A 21809-nucleotide genomic window follows, 5' to 3' on the forward strand; every position below is an offset into this window, starting at 1 on the left:
TTGCCTTTTCAAATACATTTATTAACCAATGTTAACACATTTAATGACTCTATATATTGCTAGTCAGAGCAGCTTACAAAATGCCAGAATGCATCATAGAACTGGACAGCCACAATGAGTAAATTACAATGTGCATAGTGGCCAAGCTCAACACTTTAATATAGCTTTATGATTTGCAGGAATTTTTTTTAAAATCAGAATTCCTAAAACAATGATAATTTCCCCCTAAAATTTATACAAAACCAGGCCACAATTTTTTTGTTGTTCTTTTGTTAATTTTTAAAAAAAGAAACACACAGTTTCCACGCTGTAGTAACTTGAAGATGTGCAACCGTGTCAACAGAGACCAAAAGGAGAAAAAACAAAAACAAAAGAAGCCAAAAGAACACGAATCTTACTTTCATGCAGCTATCAGTTAAATATTACATATCCTGGAATGATTTTACACCAAAAAAAGTTTCCACAAAAACTTGCTTTTATAGGGTTGGACCGAAGTTTTTTGGGGAGATTATGAAATAATCATAGAGTGTTTCCCTTGTTGCTCTCATGGTGGTGATGATTTCCTTTACAGGAGCAAGAAAGAGCAACAGACGTCAATAACTTGTTTATAAGGATGTAGGTCACTAGTCACTTGCACCAGTTCAGTATCACAGGAGCTCCAGTGCTTGTATGAAGTTCCAGTGCCTTTATGGAGCTTCCCTGTTCATTTCAGTGGAGGAAGCAGATCTACATGCATTCCGGTTGCATATATGAATGTCCTTTATCCACTGGAATGAATAGAGAAACTCATGCTTGCAAGAGATCCATGCGCACATCTTGTATGACCAAATTTAAAAATTCACACCATATGCTGGTAGCATCAGGTTTGAGTGTGCAATTAAAATGCATACCATTGCTGGTAACATCATATTTGGAAATTCTCTGGCAGTATCTAGTCCATTCCACTCACTGCTGTATGTTTATAAACTGGGTATTAATGATGAATCACAGAAGGCTTTGTATGAGCTTAATCTTTATATTGACCCTGACAAAACCCAGAGAAAACTTCCTTTTTAAAAAAAGCCTTTCTTCCCAGGTCATTCCCATTGTTCCATTGTGTATCGCTTTCAATAAATATCCAAGGTCTAAATAAATATTTACAAATTATTTTTCTAACTTTAAAAAAAAGCTAGATGATTAATGGGCATTAGTTGAGTCTAAGACCACCTTTTTGAAAGAACCCTAAATGGTGAGACACTTTAAAAGGAAAAACTTGGTTAAATAAACTTTACACCTATTATTAAAAATTGTCTCTGAACATGGATGCAATTTATATATATACCTATACATAAAAATAAACAAAAAGAATGGGAGTAAAATCAGTTTTCAACTATCGATCCATTCCTATTGGTAACGCTTCTTTATCCAGACATTCTGCAAAAGACAGACTTTTATACAAATCACAGCATTTTTAATACAGGAAAATTAACATGCATTATTCTTCATTCTAAGTATAGAGATGGCAATGACCAATTATTACAAACATAACTGCTTCCGTGAAACTTAAGTGCTTCCCCCCACCCACCCCCCAACTTTTATTAATTTACTATTGAATAAGTAACGTAGATTAACGGGCACTCAAATAACATTTCATGTGGTGGGGAACTGTGGTGAGGGGGTGGGTTGTAAGGGGACTCGCTATTATGCCAGTTTTCTTCTTATGCCTCATCCTTATAGCTCCAGGTATGACTAAGTGTAAAATTGGGCGCTTTTTTTTTTGGCTTTCTTTTTACAAGCATTCCTGTTAGAAGGAGGATGAAATGTGCAAAATTTAAAATTTAAATATTATTTTTCTCTAAGATCCAGCTCAGCAAAAGGCTACCCCAGTCCCCTGTGATTTATTTATTTATTTTGTTTTAGGCTACAAGATCAAAGCTAATATTTTGTTATAAAAGCTATATATTGAAAAAAAATAATAATGAAACAAACACAATTGGGAAAAAAAGTTTTAAGAACAAATATGCAGGACTTTAGCACCTGCGGTATCAACCCTGTTCCCAAGATTCAATCATATACCCACTGGTACAAACCAATAGATAATGCCTTTAAACAGTAACTTAAGCTGAACAAAACCAGCTCATGCGATTAACAGGTAAGTGTTACATCAAGGTAGTATGTTTTTTTTTTCCTCATTGCAAAAGAATTTTATACTTCTTACATTCAGATCTCTTTAAAATGTTCCTGTCATTATATTTCTTTGTCTCTATGAAACCTAAAAACTTGCTCTCTTGCTTTTCTTTTAATTTGCTGAAAATGCAACAAATTTCCTAGGTTAAAATTTACCAAAAAGTAATGCACTCCAGCTGATATTCAAATTACCTTACCAACAAAAAAATGGGAGGGGGGAAATTGAGGGGCACGTCAAAACACAAGACCAAAATTTAATTGTGCAAAAAGTTCTCTTATGGAAAAAATGTGTTGTAAAGGCCGGTGCAAAAAACGGGGAGCGAATTCCAAGCAATTCCGAACCCCACCCCTCCACCCCTGGAAACTAAAAACCAAACACAACCTGCTGCATCAGAGGATAGCAATAAATCAGGGCAAATCCTTGGCGGGGGAAGGAGGGAGCTCTCATCTCTTCCGGCGGCAGGTGCGCTTGTGCTCGGCGTGCCAGTGCTCCTGCTGGCACTTGATGGAGCAGTAGGACGTGTTCCAGCAGCAGTGATACATGGCCTCCTCTTCACAGTTGTAGCACTGGGGCAAGGGAAGGGGGGGAAACGGGGGAATTACAACCACACACACCACTGCTTCCTTGCTTCCCTGGCAGCTGCCCTCTATGGGCCCTATGCTCACCTTCAAGGACTTCATCGTTGGTGGGATCATTTTTTGGAAAACATAGGAATACTAGCTGGGCTGGTGCAGAGTATCTGCGCCTCTAGCCGCCAACCGCCGCCATAGCTGCCCCCCCCGCCGCACCCCTGCTGCTCTCTCCCGCCGTGTCAGCCCGTCCTCCCGCCACCATTTTCTCCCTCCCCTGCCTGCTCCCCACCATCACCGTCGTCACCGCCATTTTGCTCACACACCCCTCTAAATTCTCACGAGAGCTGCCACACATGGGATTAGCCACTGGTACGTCTTAGGGAATTAAATATAAAGACAGGAAACGGCCTTATACCGAGCCAGAACATTGGTCCACCTAGCTCACTACTGTCTGTGTTGACTGGCAGCGGCTCTCCAGGGCTTCAGATAAGGATCTTTCCCAGCCCTACCTGGAGATGCTGCCAGGGAACTTCTGCATGCAAAGCAGATGCTCTGCCACTAAGCTATAGTCCTAGTTCAAGGGTGGGCAAATTTGGCCCTCCAGCTGTTGCTGAACTACAACTCCCATAATCCCAAACCACAATTTATTGTGGCTGGGGAAGATAAGCTGCTGTTGGCCCTCCAGCTGTTGTTGAACTCCCATAATTGGAAACCACACTGATAAAGCTAAACATACTGTGATGGAGAAATAGTGAAGTCCATTGTACGGAAAGCAATATAGTCTATTTCAAACAAATCCACAATGGTGACCCGGTGAGCTCCGTTTCGATCTTGGTCTTTGTCAAAGGGAGAATAATCTTAGAGAAGTTCCATGAACTTGACAGCACTAGTCCAAATGCTCCAGAATCCAATAATGTGTACAGCCAGCCACCTCTATTACTTCTTAAAGATTTACTAAGAGAACCAACTTACTGAGATATTCTAATAAGGCAAAAAGCTACTTTTTAAACTTTATTAGATGCTTTCTACCTTATTAGAATGACTCAGTAAGTTGGTTCTCTTACTAAATTTTTTAGAAGTAATAGAGGTGGCTATACACATTATTGGATTCTGGAGCATTTGGACCAGTGCTGTCAAATATCGCAATACATGTAGCTTTATCAATGTGATTTCCAACTGTCATCTTTGGTTGAACTCTGAACTAAACTGTTATATACTCTTCATTATATGGCTTGTGCATAACATGATGGGGATCTAATTGTTTCTTATACTAAGTCAGACCATTAGTCCATCTAGCTCAGTATTGTCTACAGCAGGACCAAATAAGTTAGATCCTCCTGCAGATGCTGGACTACAATTCCTATCATCCCTCATTATTGGCCGCTTGGGATTATGGAAGCTGTAGTCCAAAAACAGCTGGAGGGCCAAAGTTGTGCAGTCCAGGTCTACACTGACCGGTAGAGGCTCTCCAAGGTTTCATGGAGAAGTATTTCCCAGATCTTCTTGGAGAGCCAGGGATTGAACCTTGGGCCTCCTGCAAGCAGAGCAGATGCTCTCTCACTGAGCTACATTCCCTCCCCAAGGATTGCAAGACTGATGCTGCTACGCTCAAGAGAACTAGCACCTCCCAAACCAGAACTGTGTTCAGGAGGAGATGAAAGGTATACCTATAGGATGTGACCTCTGGTGGTTATTCCAACCATGCAAGTGATGAGGATGTATATGTGAATGCGGCCCCTTGGTTTCCTAGAGCTCTGACATCCCAGCATTTCTTTTTTAGGCTCCTGCTCTTATAGGCTGCCCCTTCCTATGGGAGAGGAGAGCTGGTCTTGTGGTAGCAAGCATGACTTGTCCCCTTAGCTAAGCAGGGTCCACCTTGGTTGCATTTGAATGGGAGACCAGAAATGTGAGCACTGTAAGATATTCCCCTCAGGGTATGGAGCCGCTCTGGGAAGAGCAGAAGGTTTCCAATTCCTTCCCTGGCTTCTCCAAGATAGGGCTGAGAGAGATTCCTGCCTGCAACCTTGGAGAAGCCACTGCCAGTCTGTGTGGACAATAGTGAGCTAGATGGACCAAGGGTCTGACTCAGTATATGGCAGTTTCCTATGTTCCATGGCTACAGATCACTGGAAGCAGAACTTAGAGCCTCTTCCCACACTAGTTCTTGTTCTGAAGAAGAGTGTCGGGGAAGGGAATACCAGATGTGGACTATGATGAGTTCTCACCATTCACAAGTCTCGATGACAGACCCAGGTCCAATCCAATCTAGGATGGCAAGGCCTAAGGGGCACCAAGGACGTGACGCAAGGCCAAACCATTTCAGCAGAGTCCTTCATCACACATTTAACACCACATTTTTCTTGCCTTGCCTTTCCATCCATATGGGAGCACAAGGCTGCTCACAACCAATGACAAAATACATCCAGAAAAAAGGCAAGGCCAACAAAGCAAAAAAGGAATAGCAAACACTGTCCTTATATTACAGGTGGCCCTGGAATCTCATGGGTTTATCTTCCGCAGTTTTGCCCTTTTGAAGGCAACTTCTCTGTATACAAATTTAGTTATTGCGGGGGTGGTTTCAGTCTTCCATGGGGTTTTCTGCTTGGCAAACCCCTTTAACTGTTAAATCCCCAACCAGAACTACCTACAAGAACTAAACTTGTGTACAACGAGCAGCCCATGTCGCTGGGATAACCCCTTTTAAAAATCTCCAGTAGCCCATAGGATTTAAAATTTAAACCTCTTTGAGCAGCTGAGAAGCAGTGCAGGCTGTTCAGAAGGATTTACATCTTAAATCCCCAAACCCTTTGAGCCACTTCTCAGGAACTTAACCCCATTTTCTGGGTTAAGGTTAAGCTTTGAATATCACAGTTTTAACTTTTGCTGTATTTTCCTGGAACTTTACTCCCATGATACTCAAGAGTCTGCTGTATTATAATTTGCTTTTTACAAGTCTATGGTGTGGTCACATTTGGAAGACTGGCTGAGATCCTGGCTAACAAAATGAGGATGGAGTGGGAGGCTGCGTCCTCAGTCAGAGGCCTCTCCAGTAATAAGAGTGTGTGTGCATGGGAGAGGGGAAGCAATCTTTGCTGATCTTCCTGCCTGCCTCTGGAAGTGCTCTGGGCCTTCCAAAATTATGTCCCTGAGCGTCACGCAGCAAGAAGCAGGGAACTGCTTTCCCTCCCCTGCACACCTCCATTAGTAGAAAAGCCTCCTGCTGCAAAGACACAGCTCCCAGTACGTCCTCACTTTCTTAGTCAGGATCTCAGCCACTGTGTGCAATTCTGGTCACCCCATCTCAAAAGGGATATTATAGAGCTAGAAAAAAGTGCAGAAGAGGACAACCAAAGCCATCAGGGGGCTGGAGCACCTTCCTTATGAGGAAAGGCTACAGCATTTGGGGCTTTTTTGGTGAGGAAAAACAGAGACAAAGAGGGGACCATAATTGAGGCTTATAAAATTATACATGGTGTGGGGAAAGCGGATTTTAAAACGGGATTTTTCCTCTCACAATAGTACAACCAAGGTTCATCCAATGGAACTGAATGGTGGAAGATTTAGAATGGGCAAAGAAATACCTCTTCTTGCATATTTAACCTATGGAATTCACTGCCACAAGATGTGGTGATGGTCACTAGCTTAGATGGCTTTAAAAGGAGAGTAGACAAATTCAGGGACAAATTCAAATCTAACAGTAGCTACCGGTACTAGCTGCAATGGCTATATGCGACCTTCAAGTTCAGAGGCAGCATGCCTTTGAACACTAGTCGCTGGGGAACAATGGCAGGAAAGGGCCATTTGCCTTCATCTCCTGCTTCTGGGCTTCCCAGAGGCATCTGGTGGGCCCCTGTGGGAAACAGGATGAATAGATATGCCTTTGTCCTGAACCAGCAAGGCTCTTATGTTCCTGGGGCAGCGTTGGCAAACAGATAAATAACTGCATGCAGACCTCTAATATAAACTGACAACTGTACAGAGAACAAGCAAAAAATGCTCAACAATAGGGAGAAATCTGACTCAACTATGGCAAAAAAAGAAGAAAGAAAGAAAGAAAGAAAGAAAGAAAGAAAGAAAGAAAGAAAGAAAGAAAGAAAGAAAGAAAGAAAGAAAGCACGGCAGGAAAAAAGAAAGCACGGGGGAGTCCTAAAACGGCTGCGTCGCAAAGCAACTGGAAGACAATATTCAGGAAGAAGAGAAAGCAGTTGATGCTTCCAAGGCTGCAAGCACAACGCCCGCAGAGGAGATGGAGGGGTGTGGGGGAGGGACGCTTTCCCGGTGCCCTCAGTGCATCTCTGGAAGCAGGCCCCTGCTCACGCCCCAGAGCCTCTCCCTCAGTCCCTACAAATGCCCCTCGAGGCAAGGCTCAGTGCGGCTCGACCCGTGCTTACCCACTGCTTCTTCTTGGTCTGGGAAATCAGTTGCTTGTGCTGACTGGCTATCTTCTTCACTTCTTCTAAAAACTCCTCTTTGCACTTCTCCTTGACCTGCTTTGTCTTTCTGTCACATTCAGTTTGCATGTTTGCAACAGCTTTGTTCACAGCCTGCCTTTTCTCCTCCTCCATATCTGTGCGCAGCTACGGATAAAAGAGACAGGCGGGTGAGTGTGTGGGTGTCGGTTCCCCCCACCCCCTCTCCTTCCAAATGCCACCACACAGGAGAGACAACCTGCTGCAGCTGTTCTGAGAAGGAACGCTTAAATCCTCACACGCTTATCAATGCAGAATGGACCCCGCCCCCTCAATCCACACTGCCCCCATGCTTATCTTCACGGATCATGCCCTGGCAGTCCAGGCTACGGTCGGGAGTGGCAGGCATTAGCAGGGGCACGGTCACTCCACGGCCCGTAGAGTCTGGCTGCATGGAGCCAGCCCTGGCATTTCCCCAGACTGGATCTGCACTGGTGCAAATCAGCTGCTCGGCAGAGGTGCACCTGACCTGCACAACCTGGACTGCGGGTGGATGCACCCTGGGGCTTCAGCATCTGCAGTGTTGTTTGTGTTTTTGGTTTGTTTGTTTTTTAGGTGGGGGGTGTTGCCACTGTGTCCTTCTCCTTCAAGAGGCACATTCTGTGGCAGGGGACCAGCCTGCAGTATCCTTGACAGAAGGTGCAGACACCAGCTTAGAAAAATCATGAAATTTCTCCCAGTTCAACAGTCAGCTGTAATAACCCTTGTGACATTTTGCACAGAACAACAAATTGAACTGAAGATTAGAATTACCATTTAAAAACAAACACCTGATTTTGTCCAGTTCAAACAGCCTCAGGAAAGATTATTCCCTCCTGGCCATCCCTGCTCCTCACATTCTAGAATTCCTGGATGACCCTTGTGGGAGTCGGGTCACGGCTTTATGGGATCAACTAGTATTTTTAAGCCCGTTAAAATAACGGGCGCCAGAACCGTTTTTTTTTTGTTTTGTTTCCTTTATTCCTTCTCCCTCTCTCTCGCCCTCCTCTCCTTCCTTTTATTTTTTCTTTCTCTCTCTCTCTCCTTTCCTTCCTTTCCTCTCTCTCCCTCTCCCTCCTTTCCTTCCACATCTTCTCACTCCCATCTTTCTGTTTTCTTTCTCTTTTCCTCTTTTCTTTCTTTAACGGGCTCGCTCTTTGGGGCTGGCTGCTCTTCCCTCCCTTCTGTCCTTTTTTTGTCCTTCTCCCTCACTCCTTTCTCCTTTTTCTTTCTTCTTCCTTCCTTCCTTACTCTCTCTTTCGGGTGTTTTGGCGGGCAGGGGGTATAGTGCTTAGTGTAAACTTTGTGTGTGTGTGTGAGAGAGAGCGGAGATGAGAGCGGGGAGAAGAGACCGGCCCAGACCCGGTGTCGCTGTCAATCATTACCCACCCGCCTCTGCCGTCACTGCCCTCCCTGGTCCACGCTTCTTATTCGTTTTAGCGGCAGGGCTGGTCCCGCCGCTGCCGCATCTGCCCTCCCCAGTTTGTGTTTGTTATTCTTTGTTTTTGCGGCAGGGCTGGTTCCGCTGCTGCCGTCTCTGCCTTCCCCTGGTCTCAGCTGCTCCTCATTCATTTAAGTGGCAGGGCTGGTTCCGCTGCTGTCACCTCTGCCCTTCCCAGTCCCCGCTTCTCCAACTTTTGCGCCGAGAGTCAACATGGGCGCCATTATGTTTCCGCCGCTGCGGATGGGCCGGTCTCTTCTCCCAGCTCTCATCTCCCTGCCGCTGCAGTTTTGTATTCCCGCCGTTGCCGTCTCTGCCCTCCCGGTCCCCCCGCGGGCCCGTCTTTTTTCCCTTCTCTTTTCTCGGCTTTTTTCCCCCCTCGCTGCCGCCTCAGCCCTCCCGGTTCCCCCGCTGCCGCCTCTGTCCTCCCGGTCCCCCTGCTGCCATTTTTGCCCTCTCCGTAGGCAACATGTTCTCAACATGGCCGCCCGTGTCTTGGCGGCTGTATCTTTCTCGGACGTTCTGGGCATGCGCTCTGCACATGCCCAGAACGGCCGAGAAAGACACGGGCCGCAATGACACGGGATCACGCTTTAGCTCTTTATTATAGAGGATTATACTCTGAGCAGAACTGCCACATCGAAAAGACACACTCATTAATGGTTTTATCCCCCCTTTAAGCATGCTGCAGCACCACCACTTCGATTTATATAGCTATTTAGAGTGACCAAAGCAATCATTTAAGCAATCTGTACAATTGTCTGGTAACGTAGGCCATTTTTATTTACGTATGGCTGGGGAGGGGTGGAGCTGAGGTTTGCCTAAATGCAGCCAGCTCCTGGTTGAATCCTTGTTCAAGCAAGATTTCAACCAGTGTTCCCTCTAACAGGAATTCCTAGATGTTGCTGACTACAACTCCCATAATCCCCAAGCAAAAGCTATTGTAGCTGGGGATTCTGGGAGTTATAGTCAACAACATCTGGGAATCCCTGTTATTGGGAAGACTGATTTCAACCAGGGGACTTTTTAGAATACAGTTCTCCCTACATGTAGTATCTTGTATCAGCCCCCTTTTACAGATAAACATACAAAGCTGCCTGCTACTGAGTCAGACCACTGGTCCACTTAGCTCAGTTTTTTATGAATACGATGACAGATATTTATATACCACTTTTTAACAAAAGATCCCAAAGTGGTTTACATTTAAATGAATGAATGAATGAATGAATGAATGAATGAATGAAATGGCTCCCTGTCCCAAAGAGCTCAAAATATAAAATATAAGATACATATTTCTATATATACTAGCTGACCCCACACAGAGCATCTGTGCGCTCTTTGCGGCCGGCGGTTACCTCCCTCCCCCACCTTCTTCCCCAGTCTCCACTTCCAGGCCCAGCACCTCTCCTCCCCACTGCCACTTCTGCCCCCAATTCTCTCCCCCCCGCCACCTAGGCCTTGCCTCCGCGGCTGGGCTGGGCCCACCACTGCCTCTGGCCTCTGTGGCCAGGCCTGCCGCCGCCGTAGCAACCAATCTTCCTGGGTGCGCCTCAGCCAATCAGGCCTGTCCACCGCCCAGCCAATCATCTGGGTGCTGGGATGCACATTCCAAGGCACACCCAGAAGAATTAATATAATAGATTGTCTATCTTATATATATAAAATATATATAAAATATAAGATAGACACCAGCAACATATTTTATATTATATAAAATATAAGATAGACACCAGCAACAGACACTGGAGGGATGCTGTGTTGCAGATGGATAGGGCCAGTTGCTCTCCCCCTGCTAAAAAAGAGAAGCAGCATAAAAATTATCTACACTGCTGGGCAGCAGGTCTCCAGGGTTTCAGTCAAGGGTCTTTTCTGGCTTACCTGGAGATGCCAGGGATGGAACTCAGGGACTTCAGAATCTGCTGCGGAGATACAGCCCCTCCTCTATACAGGTCTTCTCCACAAGGCTGAAGACTCTTGGGATGGGGCTGTAAGCATCTGCTTTGCATGCAGAAGGACCCAGGTCAGTCCCAGGCACTCTAGGTAGGGCTGGGAGAAACTCCTGCCTGCAACCTTGGAGACTCATGGCCAGTCAGTGTAGATCATTCTGAGCTAGATGGACCAATGGTCTGATTTGGTACAGGTGGATCTCGTTATCCATGGTTTTGACACTCATGGTTTTGTGTATCTATGGTCGGGCAATATACACCTGAACTTGTTATCGGCAGTATGCAGTTTCACATATCCGTGATTTTCAGCAGCGCAGTTTTGCCCTTTTGTGGTCGTGCTCTTGCTGCATGTGCTCATGGGTTGTGAGAGGAGCTTGGAAGAGGACAGTGGAGTGCTTTGGTCTTCATGTTAGAGTTTGTTCTGCTTCTAAAAGCCATTTGGGGTAGCCTTTGGTATCCTTAGGGAGCCATTGGGAGCATCTTTTGAGCCATTCCTGCGGAGCTTCTTGGAGCCATTTTCTGGAGCCTTTTGCAGCATTGCGCTGCCCTCGTAAGATGCTAATTATCACTTTTATAATTTTAATTTTGATGAAGTTTTATTTAATTAAAAATTCAAATTAAAAATTAATTTTAATTTTGATCATTACAGCCCTGTATTATTTAATTTAAGTTGCAATTAAAATCCAATTTAAATTAAAAATTGATTCTAATTATCCATTGAAAATTGATTCTCCTCTCACTCCTTGTGTCTCACACACTCCTCTGTGTGCCTTTACTTGAAATTGATTTAATTTTGTGCTGCCTCTTTGGCCAACCTACCAACCAAACAGGCCAGGGGCTTGTGCTGCTAAGTGCTGGACTTCAACTGTGGGGTGAGGAAGCTTCATGATTACAAATTACTGGAGGAGGTGGGGGACATTACTGGAGGAGCTAGAGAGTGGGAGAGCGGAAGGCCTGAGGTGGCCAAGGTACAGTGCTGTGTTCCATCTTTTCTGCTTTTATCCTGTCTTTTCAGGGATTTTTCGGTCATGTTCCTAACCTAACCCTGCAATGCCCACTGACTTAAGTTTTCATTATTCACAGTTTCGTTATCTGCAGTTGTAGGCTGAAACACAACCCTTGTGAATAACGAGGGCCACCTGCATAAGGCAGCTTCCTGTGTTCCTAGGGAGAGGGTGTCTCTTCTTGTCTTAGAGCCCCAGCTTTAGAAGAGTTTTCCTGCACAGAGATGAGCCAGTGCCTAACTCTCATATGTGAAACAGCAACTGCATTTTGAAGAAGAAGAAGAAGAAGAAGAAGAATGATGGTGGTGGTGGTGGTGTACCACGGGCTCGCTACAACAATAACAACAAATATTTATATATCACTTTTCAACCAAAATTCTCAAAGTGGCTTACATAAATAAATAAGATGGTTCCCTGTCTCCAAACGGTTCACAATCTAAAAGAGCTAGATTGTGAAAAGAACCACTGAAGAAAAGCTCTGCTGGGGTTTGATAGGGCCAGTTGCTTACCCCTTGCTAAATATGAGAGTATCACCACTTTGCTCAGTGAGCAAAGTCACTCACTTTATCCTCATAACAATCCTGTGAGGTAGGTTAGCCTGAGAAAAGGTGACCAGCCCAAGATCACCCAGTCAACGTTGTGGGGATTTGAACCCAGGTCTCCCTTGTTCTAGTTTAACACTCTGACCACTACACCACACTGGCTCTCAAGTGAATGATGGCGTGCAATCAGGATTAGCACCTTCGCAGCCAAACCTAGTAAATCGGAGTTACCTTCTCAAGAGCTTCTCGCACAACCCTCTCCGTCTCCCTCTTGTGATCGGCCTTGATTCTTTCTTTGAAGTCGCTGAAGATTTTGGTGTACTTGTCATGGCACATGTTTTGACACACTCCATCATTATTGGTCTGGGTGCTCCGATGCAGCATTTTTGGAGAAGAGGCACTTAACTTCTTGGTCTGGGTTGAGACTGAAATTTTTTCAATAGGCTGAGGCATGGTGGGAATTTCCTGGCTTGAACTAACAGCTTCAGTTTCAGGCTCTGGCTCCTAGGAACGACCAACAAGAATGACTCATCTTAATGGCCAGCTGAAGATGACCACAGCCACCTGCATCCCCAGAGATAAGGACTGGAATACGTTAGAGCAATGTATACATTAGGTATGAACATATCCTTACATACCCCTCTGAAAACAAAGGGCTAATGCTATACAGCATTATAGAGCTACAATATTTAACAGAGATCACCAGGCCAGCTGTTGTCTAACTATCTAATAAGGGCAGAAAGAAATCACAGGTTGGTGTAGGAGTTAGCTATACAGTAACAATAAGCATTGTAGTCTTCCAAAAAGAAAAACTAGATAACTCTGACTTTGACTACACATAAATTAGCAATGGTTTATGAAACTGAGCAGATAAATAAATCCTTACAAATGCATTATATATGCACATATATATTTAAATATAACTCTTCTATAGAATGCACAAAGGCCTGGTACAGGTGTAACACTGCCAATCTCTTAGCCATGGTTAGGAGATGGAGCAAGCTGAAGTTTTGCATGCTTCCATCCTCATCTTCCTGCCTTTTACAAACACGTTCCCAACCCTGGTTTCAAACTCTCATTAAGAAGGGAACCCTGGTTTGTGTTAACCATGGTTAGCACCAATTCAAATGTAATGCAAAATCATGATAAAGGCAACGCAAAGAGGAGGGATTACATGAGCCCTTGGCCTGCTCTCCACTTCTTAAGCATGGTTAAGAGATTGACAGAGTTATGTCTGCACCAAGACACGGAATATTACATAGACTATTACATGGAAGCTTTTGCTTTCTGTTCAACTAAGTGACAAAATGAATATTGCTTTTTGGAATCCATTCCTAATGAAATGTCAGTATGTTGTACTTATATTAAAAAGTAAAAAAAATTAAAAGTAAAAATCAAAGAGTAGAAGAAAGGTCCAATCAGAGAATATAGGTAAACGTGCAAGACCAATTAGAGCAGTTTTTTGGTAATGTAATCCTATAAAACAGCTCAGCTGTTCAAAGTGTTCAATCACTTCTAATATTTACATGCGGGACTGCTTCAAATGTCACATGGAACACAGTTAAATTCTGGTTCCATGCAATGTCTCAAAGTGTTGGAAGAACATCTTCCTCTTTCCCTTGTCCACATGAACCTTGGAAGAATTCTATTTTTGACAAACCTAGACTGGTCATGGTTTTTGATCGAACTCATTTTGGTTTATTCTAACCAACTTCCTTGAAATAAACCAAAATCTGAACACAAGGTCTGAAGTGGATTTCCAAGCTCAGTTTTTGTCAAGGAAGTTGATTAGAACCAAATAGAATAAAACTAATAGGTCAGTTTGAATGTTAGGATCCCTCTTGATTTGTTTATAAATCTGCCAAGGCTTGTGTGGGCAGGGAAAGAGGGAGCACATTTTCAAGGCGTGGGGACTTTGCACAGAAACAAGATTTAATTGTGGTTCCATGTAACACCTGAAATGTTGAATAATAGTGGGAACAATCAGAAAGAAATGATATAATTTGTGATTTTGTTCTGCCTTATCCTCAGGTGCAAGTATAAAAGATTATGCTGTTCCTTACTTCCTTTTTGGGTTCCACACTTTGATTACGTCTTCCTTTCTTTGCTCTTGGTTCCTGAGTAACCTTCAGCTGGAGATATTTTTGAAGAAATAAGACAGAATTAATTCAAGTGCCCTAACACAGTAGTTCAGAACTGCTGATCAGAACTGCCTGTTAATGCATTAGACAGACATCATTAGCATGGCTGTGGGTATTCCACATCTTTGCAAGGCTGACAGGTAAGCACAGAATCTGGTATCTCATGCATCATCTGGTAACCAGAGAATGCCACGTTTGTTTTTTTACATCAGATTTCAAGCTCCTCTTGTACCTCCGGAGAAAAGCTTAAAACCACATGCTTGGTGAAAACTCAGAAGACAGAGGTGGAACAAAGTAGGAACTGAAGGACTGTCACACAGAAGGCGCAGACTTGTTTTCTGTTGATCCTGAGGACAGGGCCAGAACCAATGGATTGAAACTACAAGGAAGCAGATTTAGGCTAGACATTAGGAAGAATTTCTCAACTGTAAGAGATGTTCAACAGTGGGACAGTTTGCCTTGTGCAGTGGTGGACTCTCTCTTGCTGGAGGTTTGGAAACAGAGACTGGATATTCATTTGTCAGGGATGCTGCCACAGTTTCCTGTACTGAGCAGGGGGCTGAACAAGACCACCTATGAGGACCCTTCCAAATCTAAAATTTTATGAACATGTGGCATAACAGTTTTTTGCTCCCTCTCCCCTCTACTATTTTTCAGTGTCTGGTCTTACAGCTGATCAGAGCCCCAGATCTACCTACACTCTTCTCTTTCATTCTCCTAGTCCTTGCCCAGACTGTTCAAATTCTTTGGGAATCAATTGTCTTGGAAACAAAAGCATTATTTTAATTTTTATTTTAAACCGTTTGTTTTTATCCCATGAAATTATTTTACATGCTTTTATTCTGTGAAATTGATTCAAATGTTTTTACCGTTTTAGATTTGTTTTAAATTGTGTGCACTGCCTAGAAATACACATATCAGGTGGTATATCTACAATAAATTATGCAAAATTAGCAAATATATGCAAACTTGCTAAATGGCCAGAATTTATTTGGGTTACAAAAGGTGGGGTTTTCCTTGGAGATAGAATTTGGTGCAGAATTTGCCTGTTTTGGGCAGAACCTGAAATTTACGTGTTTCGGGCAGAACCCTAAGCAGCAGGAAGATTCTTCCTTGTTCTAGAAGACTGCAGCAGAGGCCTGGCTTTGTGTGCATCCACAAGCTGTCAAATGAAGGAAGGAAGAGTTTTGCAGGACTGCTCACCTGCTCGTTGCTGGTGGAGGAGATGCTGGACTCTGCTTCCTCCTCTCCTTTATCCTCATTCTTCGATTTCCAGAATCTTCCATCCCGGAGGAAACGCTGGTGCAGCTCTAGCTCATCACATGCCTTTTTCCAGCCCATGCTGCGCTTCACATGCAGTCGATGGATATTCACTGTGATGTCCTGGATATTTTCTGAAGGGATCCAAGCCCTGCACAATGCGGATTTAAAGACACATTGAAGAAGGCTCAAATGCATGTTATATACAGTATATAAATATCTGTCATATTCATTATATTCATATAAATAATCTAGGGCAGTTTTCATAGGAATATTCCTTATACCAAGAGTCTGTAGAATTGCAAGCAAGCGTGCACGCACACGCACACTGTAAAACCTTTTGTCTGCATTCCCACACATGCACAATTTTCATTTCATCCTAGCTTTCATTTGCTTTTACTACTTTAAGCTACTAGTCCATTCGGTTGTGGCCATAGGCCTGAAAATATGCAGGCAGTGTCTGAAAAAGCTTGCAAGGTTCAGACAGAGATGCCAGCCACCTTCCCAATCGCGATGGCAGGGGACTCTTGTCCCTGTGGTATGATTCTTGCCAGGTGCCAAATGAGTGGGAAGGAGCTTGGGTCTGCCCATGTAGCTGTGCTATTCATATGTAGCAGGACACTGCTGTGCGGGACCACAGCACAGGGAAGTAGCATCCACGCTGCTCTGGCTATATACCTTTTATATTTGAACCTCCACTTGCTCCTTTCTACCTAAGAAGGAACACATTTTGCATGTAGGAGGTTTCCAGGTTCAATCCCTGGTATTTCCAGTAATATATATATTAGGTATCAGAGCTGCAAAAGACCACTTCCAGACACAACCTCCTTGGGAAGCTGCTGCCAATCAGACTAGTCAGTGCTATGGAATGACCAACAGTTTGATTCACTACAAGGCAGCCTTACATAATAACTATCTGTCATTCGACATTATCTATCCATCTGCCACAACACAATAGTGAATCAAAAAAGAAAAGAAGAAGAAGAATCCAAACTGAATAAGATCTCAGGCTCTATGTAATCACAAAATTGGCCTATACTGGCCTATACTCAGACTCATGCTGTGCTAACGTAATGCCGTTGTGCTAGTGCTAAGAATGGAGTGTCCGTTTCAGACAAGCTCTTGCACTAGCAGAAGGCTGCTACCCTGAATGTGTCCCCGAGAAGCTCTTCCACTAGTGGTTTTGCAACATTCCAGAGCACAATTTTATTACATATGCGCAACTTTTAAAGTATGTACTCTCATTGTGCTAGTGCAATATCAGCCGAGGTATCAGTCAACACAATGATTTGTATAAATTACCATAGATGCAGACATTTTGTCTTTTTGACACAGGATTTGTGCTTCCTTGGGTTTTTTTGACACCATATATAGGTTTTTGTTTTTTTTTTAAAGAACAATTACCTGATAGTAATTTAAAACTTCCAGCATTTCTGTGTATGAAATGTATTGCCAGAGGGTATTTGCCAGGCAAGAAGTCTTCCTTCCTTCCTTCCATTCAATTTGCATACTGCCCTTCCAAAAATGGCTCAGGGCCGTTTACACAGAGAAATAATAAATAAGTAAGATGGATCCCTGTCCCCAAAGAGCTCACAGTCTAAAAAGAAACATAAGATAGACACTAGCAACAGTCACTGGAGGTCCTTCCTGTCTTAGAAGGATACAACGAGCAGCCTGGCTCGGTAGGGCCAGTTCAGGGTCTGAGAACTTGCTTCCTGCTGTTCATCAGCTGAACTACTACAACCTTGCCAGGCATGACATCCTCAGGCCCTGGACTGGCCCTGCTGAGCCAGGCTGTTCACTGGATCACCCTAGGACATAAAGGCTTTCTGCCTGGGCTTGGGCTTTGCTTCAGCTTCAAGGTTGTTTTGATCCTGTTTTCTGCTTGACTGGATCCCGATGCTGGCTCTGACTTTCAGTCTGTCTCCTGATCCTGATTTGTCTGCTTGGCTTCAACTCTGATTTGAGCTTGTGACCCTGGCTCCTGGTTGGTCGGCTCAACTATGACCCTTGGTTTCAGCATTGGCTTCAGGCTTCACTTCCTGACCCCAGTTCCTGGTCTGTTCCCTTGCTTCTAGTTCTCTGCTGGGCTCTCCCAGTCCTGACATGAGGCTCTCACATCCTCCAGTGGCTGCTCATGACCCAATGTGGACAGTGTTCTGCCCTCTGTGGAATGGTTCTATGCAACCCTCATCTCTTGCTTTGCCTCTAAGCACAATCCAGTTGTGTTGTGCAACAGGGAGAGAGACCTGTTATGTAAAGTGAACTCCTTAGACAAGGCAGACCTCTTTGCAGTTCCAACCACTAAAGACATCTGAATTTGTATGTGCCTAGAATGCCCCACAATGATAAGTACAGTTCTTTTATTCAGACTGCTGTTTGGAGAACTAAGACAGACAGACTTAAAAAGTCTTGTTCTTTTATTTAGAAGACAAAGAGCATCCCTGTGGCTCTTGGAATCTCATGTGCGTTGCTTGGCAATCTCTGAGATTTGGTTTTGAGAGTTCTAAGATCATGCAAGTGGATGTGACAAAAGCATGTTCCACAAAGTTTGCGATTATTTCAGCTGGGTTTCAGGAAATGAGGTATGCTCCTCAGAAGCTGCGAGAATGAAGATACCTCTGGTGGTGATGGCCAAAAAAGCGAACGTCAACTTGATTGTCCTCTTTCTGCATGACTTTGGCAGGCCAGAATCCAAAACCTTTCATTTTAGCCCAAACCAGCTCATGATTGGGTATCTGGGAATTAAAGAAACATGGCACACATTTATATCCGTATTTTGGGTTTGGGAGTTTGAATATTAATATTTCAATCACATAACCAAAATAGAATTTGCCTATTATTATTATTATTATTATTATTATTATTATTATTATTATTATTATTTCTTGTTTACACAGTAAGACAGATGTTATTGTTTTTGTTATTGTTATTAATATTATTAATTCAATTTCTATACTGCCCTTCCAAAAAACGGCTCAGGGCAGTTTATACAGAAAAATAATAAATAAAAATAAGCCCATGACAGTGTTCAACTATGTCTTATATACAGGCATCATAAGAATTGGCCTAACAGCTCAATCCTAAATACTCTTGCCAACATATTGTGTTTTGGGACATTGTGGTGGCCCATATCCAATACTATTACTATTAATTGTAGCAGTAGCAGCAGCAGCAGATATGATATGTCACTTTTCAACAAAAAAAAGTTTGTTAAGAAGTTTACATAGAAAATGAATAATAGTAAGAAGACGGTCCCATCTCTAAAAGGGCTCAAAATCTAAAAAGAAACATAAGGTAGACACCAGCACAGTCGCTCGAGGGATGCTGTGCTGGGGCTGAATCGGGCCTGCTGCTCTCCCCTGCTTAATATAAAGAGAATCACCACTTGAAATGTGCCTCTTTGCCCAGTTAGCATGGTTTATACATCATCACTTCTGCAGTGCAACATCAAGTCTAAGGATTAGGTTGCGAGTTTAAATGTAAGACGTCTTGTTTAATTTGGCTTGAAAATAAGTAACACATTCCAAAGTCCAACAGGGGCTCTGATGCACATATGGAGTTCCATATCCTTGGGCATACCTGCTCCCCTGTAAATGGGAAACGCTTTGTGTGCAGCAGGAAGCTGCCACATTAGAGCCAAAGCTATGATCCAAGTCCAGAATGGGTGCATCTGAATGTTTACAGGTATTTGTTTCCAACACCTGGTATTCAGAGGTGACCTGCACATGAAGTTTCCACAGAGTCCTCAGACCTATGTATAATGAATTTGCCGACTGCTTTTAAGAAGCCATTTAAGTTGCTATCAGTCACTGCATCCTGTGACAGTAAATATCAGATATTAATTGCAAGTTGTGTGAAGAACCAATGTGACAATGTAAACTTACACAAGGGTAGCAGAACCAATTGTCAGGACGCGCATTCGATAAATAAAAACAGTTCTTGCAAAGCTGAAGTTCATCCAGCTGAAAAAAAAGAAAACGGTCTCAATGATAGATTCTCTGTGATGCTGGAGAATAAACTAAAAAAGATTTTCATGCTGTCCTTTGCGCTTAACAGAATCATATTAGTCATACAAACAAAGCAAAGGTTGACCTTACAATATAAACTAGCCTTATAAATAAAAATAAGTGTTTTATTTAGCTCCTTTGATATTCTGAATAAACCATATATGGGAATAATTTACAAGGATTTTTAAAAGCCCAGAATAATTTGACTATGGAAGCAAAATATATCAGTGGTGACTATAATAATTAAGTTGTTGTGATTCTTCAATTTAATCAAGAATATGGCTTTTAGGCTTGAATCAGTCAGATAATGACAAACACCTCTGGTCTAGATATGTGCAAACACACCAGGCTGATCTAAAACACCACTCCTAATTTCTTCTTTCCATTAACTAATCAGCTACTTCTCACACACTGAACTATAATTTTAAAAAGTGCTTGAAAATAAATTGGCAGTTTTACTGTTCTGTTTGCATGATTTCTAAAACCCAGCTATGTCAACAAGTGACAGCAATTTGGAACCCACAGCGATTTTGAAAGACAGAATGGTAGATAGGTTTGCTAAGACATATTATTAAAGCTTAAAAGTGTAAAATTCAGAAAGCACACAAAAGCATCTAACTCATGGCCATTAATACTGCATTAAGTGCAACACTGAGATTTCCTTATTTCCTGGGCAGCTTGCCAGATGAATGAAACGACAAAAGGACTGTCTACTCCCATATGAATCTGCCTAGGTATTAAGATCATTATTAGGAACCCAACTCTGGGTGCCCCCACCTTCTGAAGAGAGGTGGATGATCACCAGGAATACGACCTTCTCAATGGTGGCACCTCTCCCTTCCCTTATCACTATTCCCGGTTCTAAACGTGATGACCGTTGGGCTCTTGATGGGATTGCTGCCGCCAGGAAACACTGTTCTTATTTAACTGTTTTGGTTTGGTTTTTAAAACACTTTGTAAGCCACTTTGAAAATATTTTATTGGAAAGGCAAACTAAAGATGGTCTAAAGATTAATAAATTTAGAAACGGACAGGTGATTATCCTGAAACTAAATGGAAATGCCTGTCACCTATCTTGCTAGATGTCTCTTACCTCATGGCAGGTGTCTTTGTAAAGCATCCTGGCTATATCAGCTTGTTCACTGTCCGCTGTGAATAAAAACCAACTCCGATCACACATACAATACACCGTAACTAAGAATTTGTAGATTGTTCATACAATGATAATATGCAATCTCTTCTTCGTTTCACTTCCTTTGGCTTGAAAACATCACAGGATTTAAGGTAGAGCTGGATACGTTTCTGTCAGTTAACTAGCAGTTTCTGCTCCAATGCTTCACAGCTGCTCAGCACTTTCTCATATTTGTCACACTGCGTTTCCAATGGAAGGAGTGCTATGTGACTGCCCGGGAAAGAGTTTTAAGTTGTTCCGCAACAGCCTCGTCACACCACACTGTCAAGAATGCCTTTCAAGTTGGACAAGAGCCCCGGCAGACCCCTAATGTCAACGTAAGTCTGCCCGTCATGTTGTCCACTGACACCAATGTTCCCTACAGCAATATGTGCAGTACAAAGGAAATGTTCCTAAATGTGCAGCATACTCACAGCCAATTAAGGCTCCTTGGTACACATTCCAGAATATTTAGGCCTTTCATACTGGAGAACACCTGTGTAGCACAGCAAACACCACGGTCACACACAGTGTACCAATATATTGAAGAAGGGATGTTTGCCTCTTCCATTCACTTCGAAGTATGTGACTTGGCTCACTAAGGACACCTTGAGCTATTAGCTCAGAAAACACCTGTCAATCCTGCACCTGTTGCCTCAGTTTGTGGCACACTGTAATTTGGACTGAGCAGGCTGATCTGTAGAGGACTTGGCAGATAGCTGGTCTCGCCAGCGTGGGTTTCATTTGCTTTGATCTCTTCCAACTCTTTATTTATATTCTCAATTCCTTCCTCCCACATTAAGAAGCACACCAACGAAGGGGAAGAGACACAGCTGCAGGCTAATGGTAGCAGCTTCAGATTTGAAATAAGGGCTGAGTTGTAGATCTCTCTGTTTTGACTTTCATGGCAAACATTGCTCTTTCAGCAAGGTCAAACTTTTTTTGGGGGGGAAAGAAGGCAACCTGTTGAAAAGAAGGCAACCTATGTGAGAAGTGGATGTTTCAGAGACTGGTTGCGGAGTGGGGGAAGTAGTTTCCTAAGCCTTTGAGCTATAAGGCTTTGAAACTAGCTCTAAAAGTATTTCTGGAGAAGTTCCGCTACCTCAT

General features: G+C 43.2%; 1 protein-coding gene across 10 annotated transcripts in view; it reads right to left on the reverse strand.

Annotated features, from left to right (window-relative positions):
* Positions 1-21809, reverse strand: part of ZMYND11 (zinc finger MYND-type containing 11) — a 156547-nt gene continuing 134738 nt past the window's right edge. For all 10 annotated transcript variants that reach the window (XM_053260963.1, XM_053260965.1, XM_053260959.1 and 7 more), the window contains 8 exons: positions 20625-20680; positions 19409-19486; positions 18141-18259; positions 15465-15672; positions 14184-14252; positions 12352-12624; positions 7131-7316; positions 1-2733 (listed from right to left, as the gene is read on the reverse strand). In XM_053260963.1, the coding sequence (XP_053116938.1) occupies positions 2611-2733; positions 7131-7316; positions 12352-12624; positions 14184-14252; positions 15465-15672; positions 18141-18259; positions 19409-19486; positions 20625-20680 (1112 nt within the window). In that variant the 3' untranslated portion in view covers positions 1-2610. The remainder of the gene's footprint in view (positions 2734-7130; positions 7317-12351; positions 12625-14183; positions 14253-15464; positions 15673-18140; positions 18260-19408; positions 19487-20624; positions 20681-21809) is intronic.

The sequence above is a fragment of the Hemicordylus capensis genome, chromosome 6 (assembly GCF_027244095.1).
Source record: "Hemicordylus capensis ecotype Gifberg chromosome 6, rHemCap1.1.pri, whole genome shotgun sequence".
NCBI classification, from domain to species: domain Eukaryota; kingdom Metazoa; phylum Chordata; class Lepidosauria; order Squamata; family Cordylidae; genus Hemicordylus; species Hemicordylus capensis.